Raw genomic sequence first — 8,793 nt, forward strand, 5'->3', positions numbered from 1 at the left:
AAGCCCGCCGCCAAGAAACCTTCCGCCGCCCAGAAAAAGAAGTGAACCATCACTGCTTCGCCACCGGCGCACCTAGGACAGCAGACAGCGTCCAATCTCGGTCCTTTTTAGGACCATCATGTCTTCCAAAGATGCTTGCCACTCAATGCCCACGCCACTGAGCACGCCCAAAGTTAACATTTATCATGATTAATGCCATGCAAAAACAACGGTCCTATTTAAAATTGATGATGCGACATGGACGGACGAAAAAAAAAATTAAGAATAACATTCATAGAACGTGTAAAATGAACAACACGTCACGGAGTATTGTTTTCTTTTCGTTAAGCGCGTCAGGTAAGCATCGCACGAACTTTTATTTCATCTCATTTCATGCGTAGCCGTGCAAACGCACTTGCCATGCGCAAAGGAAATTTCATGTCGTCCATCATTCCAATGGATTTACATCGTCGTTAATTATTGTGCGATCGTGCTAAATTCAAACTTTTAAGTATGTACTGGTCCTGAAAAGGACCTTTGTTTTTCGGCCGAAAGTAGCTTTCTAAGCTCGCTCTCCGCGGATACGGCGGGCCAGCTGGATGTCCTTGGGCATGATGGTCACACGCTTAGCGTGGATGGCGCAGAGGTTGGTGTCCTCAAAGAGACCCACTAGGTAAGCCTCGCTGGCCTCCTGGAGAGCCATGACGGCGGAGCTCTGGAACCGAAGATCGGTCTTGAAGTCCTGGGCGATCTCACGCACCAGGCGCTGGAAGGGCAGCTTGCGGATGAGGAGCTCCGTGCTCTTCTGGTATCTCCTGATCTCACGAAGGGCCACGGTACCGGGGCGGTACCTGTGGGGCTTCTTGACGCCTCCCGTCGCCGGCGCGCTCTTGCGAGCGGCCTTGGTGGCCAGCTGCTTCCTCGGGGCCTTTCCTCCGGTGGACTTGCGGGCTGTCTGCTTCGTACGTGCCATTTCTGCGATCTGTAAAAAGCCGGGTCAACGCCGTCTTTTAAGCACTTCCGAGAATGGCGCCAGATAGTACGGGCGACGCTGATTGGTGGAGAGGTCGGGTACGTCATCGCCGCGGCGGCGACGTTTATAAATACCGGCGAAGGTGCATTTCAGGTCATCAGACAGCAGCCCTTACTACGAGCAGACTACAGAGATGACTGGACGCGGCAAGGGAGGAAAAGGCCTGGGAAAGGGAGGAGCCAAACGTCATCGCAAAGTTCTCCGCGATAACATCCAGGGCATCACCAAGCCGGCCATCCGCCGTCTCGCCCGCCGAGGTGGAGTGAAGCGTATCTCCGGACTCATCTACGAGGAGACGCGCGGTGTGCTCAAGGTGTTCCTTGAGAACGTTATTCGCGACGCCGTCACCTACACCGAACACGCCAAGAGGAAGACCGTCACAGCCATGGACGTCGTGTACGCACTCAAGCGACAGGGCCGCACTCTCTACGGGTTTGGCGGTTAGACACGACGCGACGGGATCGCCATCCGACACCCGGCGTACGTCGATAAAAAAGGTCCTTCTAAGGACCAATACAATGTTCAGAGATGGAGCCAATCCTTTGCCATAACGGAACGAAAAATTATTCCCTATTCGCCATAGCGTGTGTGACGGCGATAAATAGTAAAGTAAGACCTGTTCGAACGCAAAAAAAAAATGGCGGTGATAATAGAGTTGAAATTGTATGAGCCTTTACCGACGTTAAAGACATTGTCAGCGAATCGGAATAAGCACGTGGCAACGGACTGGCGACAATGTATATCGCGCCGTTGCAACCGTACAGGAATAAGCACGGGGCAACAATGTACTTCGCGCCGTTGCAACCGTACATGAATAAGCACGTGGCAACAATGTATATCGCGCCGTTGCAACCGTACATGAATAAGCACGTGGCAACGGACTGGCGACAATGTGTATCGCGCCGTTGCAACCATACATGTTAACAAGAAATAACGTAGTTAAGCGGCAGATTGCAGGTGAAATTTTATGACAGACTATGAAATACATTGTAAACGAAGCAGTGTCACCTTCAATCATTCTTCGTTGCATTTCAGCACAAACGCTTTCACTTTTTATACGCTTTATTTCCCATCGTTTACCTTAGCCCAATTATAGCTCCACGTTTCATTCGCTATGCTTATTACGTTTATTGTTATTATTATTTTTTTCACATGACATTTATCGCGTACATCTCTCTAGTATGTTCTGGTCCTGAAAAGGACCTTTTATGCGCACAGCGTGATGCTTATGCCTTCTTCTCAGTCTTCTTGGGCAGGAGCACCGCCTGGATGTTCGGAAGGACACCTCCCTGAGCGATGGTAACGCCCGACAGGAGCTTATTCAACTCCTCGTCGTTGCGGATGGCCAACTGCAAGTGACGAGGGATGATTCTCGTCTTCTTGTTGTCCCTGGCAGCGTTACCGGCCAACTCGAGGACTTCCGCGGCCAGGTACTCCATGACGGCGGCCAAGTAGACTGGGGCACCGGCACCAACACGCTCGGCATAGTTCCCCTTGCGGAGCAGACGGTGGATACGACCGACCGGAAACTGAAGACCGGCCCTGCTGGAGCGGGACTTGGACTTCCCCTTCACTTTTCCTCCCTTTCCTCGTCCGGACATGGCTGAATGCTTCTTTATCTGGTAGTGCTGTCTAATCGCTGTCAGCACTACCAGTCATTGGCACCCTCGATGTTTGAGGGCATGATACAAAACCGTACCGGTGAGAAAGACTCACCCTTACCGGTCAATTTACAAGAATAATAAAAATGGCATTCGAGAAACTTGGCGGCTGTGTGTGTTTATGTTTGCGTGAAAGAGAAACTTAATAACTAACCTGGGGAATTGGTCCCCCAGCTAAAGTTAATAATGGTGGTTAAGGCTAAATAACAGCTAAAATCCTTTTTTTTTTCCCCCTATTGGGGAATGATTTCTTTTTTTTTATGTATATTTTATTTTATTTTATTATTATATATATTTTTTTTTTTTTTTTTTCTTTTCTTTTTACCAATTGTCAGCTTTTACATATATAATTAGTTAGCAAGAGTTGAGATTCTAATTGCTAATATATTGGGGAGTTTACGTTGGATCAGATTTGAATAGTAGGGAAAGAAAAATTGCGTGAAGCGCGCCGGTAGATTATTCAGCTGTCGTACCGGTTCGGAGCAGGCGGGTGGGAAATTTGAAAAAGATTTCGCCGAGAAGCGGCCTGTTTAGAAAGGGGAGCTTATAGTGTAATGAATAATGACGGAAACCAAGTGAACAGAGGCGTTGAACGGACGCCGCGAAAGGCTGTGAAGCGGCCTTCCCAAAGTGGCGGGAGAAGATGAAATAGGGGCGGCGAAATACTGATTGCTTAACCTAAAAAAGTACAAGTTCGTGAAGCGGTTACAGCTAGGAAGAAGCATGGTACATAAAATTAACAGAAATAGGATAGACTCATAGGAGAGTAATATCTTTAGGCAGTGTATACTTTTTTTTGCGTGGGGGGGGATAATCCCAGATATTTCTGAGGAGGGGGTTACCTGTATGCTGTAAGCGTGCGCGAAATGACATCACTTGTTTGCGGATGAATTCCGCGACGGAAGGGAGTTTGTGGGCGCGACGGACATCGGCCATCCGGGTCAGTTTGCTGATGCGTAACATGGCCCGGATGGATTTATTCTGGAAAATTTCCAATTGGGTCCAAAGCGACTTGCGGACGGCGAACACCTCGCAGCCATAGAGGAGCTGCGGGCGGATGATCGAAGTGTATAGCCGGATTCTTTGAGCTGGAGAGAGAGAGGAACCACTGGCGGTCAGGCAGCCGAGTTGGTTCCGCGCGACTACCGCCTTGCGGCGGCAATATTCAATCTGAGGCGAGAAGGAGAGCTTTGAATCGAGAACGATACCCAAAAAGCGATGCGAAGAGGCTCGTGGAATTCTATGTTTGTTGAAGAGTAAAGGGACGTGCGATGGGAGTTTACGAGTACGTTCGAAGTGAACGTGTGTACTTTTTTCCGCGTTGATTTTTATTTTCCATGTTTTCGTCCATGTATGTATTTTTCTTAGGTGCGCATTTAATTTCGTTATATTTGTGTGGCTTTGTCGAGATGAAGCTGCGATCGCGGTATCGTCAGCGTACATATGAATGGATGTGAGTGGAGTAAACGGTAAATCATTCACGTAAATATTGAATAGAAGGGGGCTGAGGAGGGAGCCTTGTGGCACTCCCGCCCCCGCTTGTCGCGTCGAAGAGAGAAAGTCACCTGACGTCACGACGAATTGCCGACCCGAAAGGAAGCTTTGGATGAGAAGGAGAAGGGGGGAGGGAAAGCGGGAGAGGTGGAGTTTGTATAGGAGGCCTTTGTGCCAGACACGGTCAAAGGCTCTGGCGACGTCTAAAAACACAGCGTCTGTGACCATTTTCTGGTTGAATCCGTGCGAGATTTTTTCACAAAGACGGAGGACCTGGTGGTTTGCCGACACGTGCTCACGAAAGCCCAGCTGTTCGGGGCGGAGGATATTATTTTCCGAGGCGTGTTTTTGGAGACGATCTAGAAGGATTTTTTCAAAAATTTTCGAAATATTTGAAAGTAAAGTAATCGGACGGCTATTACCGGGAATGGTGGCGTCCTTTCCGGGTTTGGGAAGAAGGAATATTTTGCCCAGTTTCCAGGGAGAAGGATAGTGGGAACAGATGTAACAGTGGTTAAAGAGGTCGGAAAGAATGAGCGGGAAGGACGGGATTTTTGAGGCGAGTTTTAGTTCTCGGTTTGAGACGTTGTCCAACCCGGGAGCTTTTCTCGTGGGAAGGGATGCGAGGATAGACGAAATCTCCTTTGCCGAAGTGATCGGCTCCAGAGATGACGAATTGGGAGGAATGGAATTAAGAAACTGGCGGATTTCTGGATCGAGAGGAGAAGGGGAAGGATCCACAGACATGGTGGACTCGAGGTGATCAGCCTGGATGTCCGCCTTGCGCTGTGGATCAAAGATGTATGAATCCCGGAATTTAATCGGGGGATTGGTTGCTTTTGGGCGGCGACGAAGAGATTTCGACAACCGCCACAGGGAATTATCTTCGAAGGATAGGGATTCTATATGACGGAGCCATTCCTGAGCGGAGTAGGCTGAGATAGCCTTTTTTACTTCCGCCGCGAGTCTATTATACGCGGATTTAAAATCGGGAGTTCTTTCCCGCTGCCAGGTACGTCTGGCAACGTTGCGACGCTTGATTTTAAAGAGAATGTCGGCGGGGAGAGGGTGACGCCCTTCGCCCGCACGTGGCTTGAAAATATCCTTCGTGACCGATCGTCTGGCCTCGGAAAAGGCGTCGGCGACGGCCGAAGCACGGCGGTCGAGAATCTCGGGGGTGGGGGAGGAAAGGGGACACAGCTGCTCGAGTTTGTGTGCAAGGGTGTCGGGGAACCGAGCCCAGTCAATGACCTGGCGGCGTGGGGGGAGATGGGCTTGCGACCCAAGGGGAAGACGAAACAGAAGGGGAAAGTGGTCCGAGGCGAAGTCCCGAACGACCGAGGGACGCTCGTGGAAGGGGAGGTTGACCGAGAGGGCGAAATCAATTACGGAGCACGTGCGCGGGGACCGAGACACGTGGGTCGGTTCGGAAGGGGCGAGGATGGAAACGGGTTTGCCCTCGATGAAGGCGAGAAGGGTTCGGCCGTTGGTGTTCGTAGACGAGCAATTCCAAGCGACGTGTCTTGAATTCCAATCTCCGACGAACAAACCGTTCTTACTCTGAGACGTCAGCAGAGAAAGATCGTTTCTATTCAATTTACGTGAACGACCCGGACTATTGTAAATGGAATAAATGTTAATGTGTCCTAGCGTTGTATGGACTTTTATTCCTAGAGCCTCGATGTTCGCCAAAATGGGTACGTCCAGAAGGGAGTGGGATAAATCACGTTTAATTAGAACAGCTACTCCTCCCCCTGGAGTGTTCCTGTCCAATCTATGTGTAATGTAATGTTCAGAGTAGAAGGAAATGTGTGGTTTTAGAAAGGTTTCCTGTAGGAGAATAATGTCAATGTGGTGCGTGGTAGCGTAGTGTAAAAGTTCGTGTTTTTTGTGGTGTAAGCCGTTACAGTTCCAAGATAGTATTTTTAAATTTGTGCTTAAGATCCCCGTGTGCATATTATGTGTGCATACAGAGTAGCTGTTCTAATATATACATTTTTTTCTCCTGCATTGTGGGAGCGTTTTGAATACCCGACATGATGGAACGAAACCAGCGCAGAAGTTCCGGGCCATCTGGGTTCGCGTTAGAAGAAGGGGGCGGGGGAGCTGGGGCGGAAGCCGGAGGAGGAGGAGGGGTAGCGGAGTCACTAGGGTAGGGAAGACCATGCGGTCGAGAAAGGGACTTGGAGGGGAGGGCGGGGAAGGCCGAGGACGAGTCCACAGCTGAGGCGAAGGAGCGGGAGAGGGGGGGAGGAATTCCGGCGGGAATCGCCCGGCCCGAGGCCGCGCGTCGTTCAAAGCTCTTTTTCTTCGCCTCACGGTGAATTTCACAGCCCCGGTAATTCGCTGGGTGATCTTTAAGACAGAGAAAACACGTAGCGGGGGATTCCTTTGATTTTTCGCATGCGGAGCTCAAGTGGGCGCCTCCGCAGCGAACGCAATTCGGGTTTAGGTGGCAGTGGTTTTTTGTGTGGCCGATGCGCTGACAGCGATGGCACTGCACCGGATCACCCGACTTGCGAAATGGAGTTATTTGGACTCGGAGTCCCGCGAGCGCGTGAATGCTTTGAAAAGCCACAGTATCGATATCGCTTGCACAAGAGATGTGGCACACGTTTGTCGGGTAACTCGGGACCGCCTTGAGTTTTAATTTACGCTCCTCGTCTGAAGGACGAGTAGAGTAAATGCGCCGTACTGAATGCACCTGAAAACCCAGCGAATGAAGTTGTTCAAGAATAGTACCATCCGAAACTGATGGGGCGACGCCTCGCAGAGCGAATTCCTTACGTTTGTTCTCGGGGAGCTGGTAGGTGACGAACGGAATGTTCAGTTCTTTTAAGATTCCGTTCACTGAATTGTAGTCTGTGATATTGCTGCACTTTACAACAGCCGTGGACCTGCCTGTGCAGTGGGAAATGGGCGGAATTGAACAAGCTCGCTGCATGCGAGCATGTAGCTCAGCCCATTGCGAGATGTCTGCAAGCCGAAAAGGAGGAATCCTACCGGCGCGCGTAGGAAGCGACTGAGTCGCTTCAGAGGGCGGCTGCTGAACCGGTCGTGAGGCGGCCGGGACGCTAGCGGGGGGAGAGGTGACCGGTTCACTCAGAAGCGTGAAACGGTTCTGAACCGCCGTTGAAGACGGCGGAGCAGCGGTAATCGCGCCCGATGCCATGGAGCGACGACGCTTATTAGCAACCAGGATAAAACCGTCTTCAGCGGTGGGGGGAATACCATTTTCAAAAACATAGCCATTTTTCGAAGACAAGATATCGGAATATTGACCGGTAAGGGAAGAGTCACTCACCGGAGAATCCTGATCCGCTCCTACCGCGACGTCCATTGGCACAGGCGCAGGAGTGGTGTCAGGGAGCGTGCTAGAAGTCAGTCGGATGTCTGCGGCACCAGAAGGAGCAGCAGAGGAGGCGGCGTTGGACGGGCGAACGGCAGGAGTCGGCGTCGAGGTGCGGAGATCGGCGAGCAGCTCATCTCTCTCGTTCACTGAGAGAACGGCAAGAGCAGCTCTCGCGGCTGCCACAGCTGATTCCGCGGGAGATGCAGCCATCGCGGAAGAGGAGACGGACGGAGTTAAACACGATTCCGAGATTGCATCCTCGGAAGACGGAAGGTATTGCAGTATAGCCCGGCGACGCAGGGATTGCGTCCCGAGGTTAATGTTGGCGTCCCGACAACCACGGGGATGGAATAGCGGGCCTTCAACGTGTTTTTTTGATGAAATTTTTACACGCATAATCAATTAATTATACAGTGAAGGGCGCACATTCATAGCGGGACATAGACGCCAACGATGACAAGCCCGCTGAGCGGGGCAGGAGGGGAAGGAGGGGAGGGGAGAGTGAAAGGCCACGGCCGAGCGGCGGCGGGGCCTGCACGAGCTGGCGACGCGCAGTCTGGGAGCGCTGCAGGGGGAGGGGGTGGCACGCGACCGGCCTGCCTGGGCGGTCGGGCGAGCGGCGGCTCCGGCGGGCACAAAGGGTCCGCACGGCGGCACTTGCGAAACACAAAGGCGGCACGAGATTTTCACTGAGAAAAAGGGCGCACAGACGGAAGAAAAACACGTCCGTCCTCAACGAAGGTTGAGCAGAGAGTCAATCGCTGTCAGACTCCTGGGCGCATTTATATAGGCTGCCGCCGTCCTAGCGACGCCACATCATGCTTTTACGTGATTGGTCGTCGAGGAGATTCGGCTCACGGAACGGACCAGGGGTACATAAGCAGGCGACTGATGATCGGCGAAAATACTGAAATCGACCCCGTTCGCCGAACGTGATCACCATGCCACCCAAGACGAGCGGAAAGGCTGCGAAGAAAGCGGGCAAGGCCCAGAAGAACATCTCCAAGGGAGACAAGAAGAAGAAGCGCAGGAGGAAGGAGAGCTACGCAATCTACATCTACAAAGTGCTGAAGCAGGTGCACCCCGACACCGGAATCTCCAGCAAGGCCATGAGCATCATGAACAGCTTCGTCAACGATATTTTCGAGAGAATCGCCGCCGAAGCTTCTCGCCTGGCTCACTACAACAAGCGCTCCACCATCACCAGCCGGGAGGTGCAGACCGCCGTCAGGCTCTTGCTTCCCGGTGAGCTGGCCAAGCACGCCGTCTCCGAG

General features: G+C 51.9%; 1 protein-coding gene across 1 annotated transcript in view; it reads right to left on the reverse strand.

Annotated features, from left to right (window-relative positions):
• Positions 1–7,729, reverse strand: part of LOC139691391 (uncharacterized) — a 52,426-nt gene extending 44,697 nt beyond the window's left edge. Inside the window, exon 1 of the mRNA XM_071589187.1 lies at positions 6,955–7,729. Coding sequence (XP_071445288.1) covers positions 6,955–7,729 — 775 coding nt within the window. The remainder of the gene's footprint in view (positions 1–6,954) is intronic.
• Positions 7,730–8,793: the final 1,064 nt, after the last annotated feature.

This window comes from Hetaerina americana, unplaced genomic scaffold, assembly GCF_022747635.1.
Source record: "Hetaerina americana unplaced genomic scaffold, ioHetAmer1.1.p SCAF_333, whole genome shotgun sequence".
NCBI classification, from domain to species: Eukaryota; Metazoa; Arthropoda; class Insecta; order Odonata; family Calopterygidae; genus Hetaerina; species Hetaerina americana.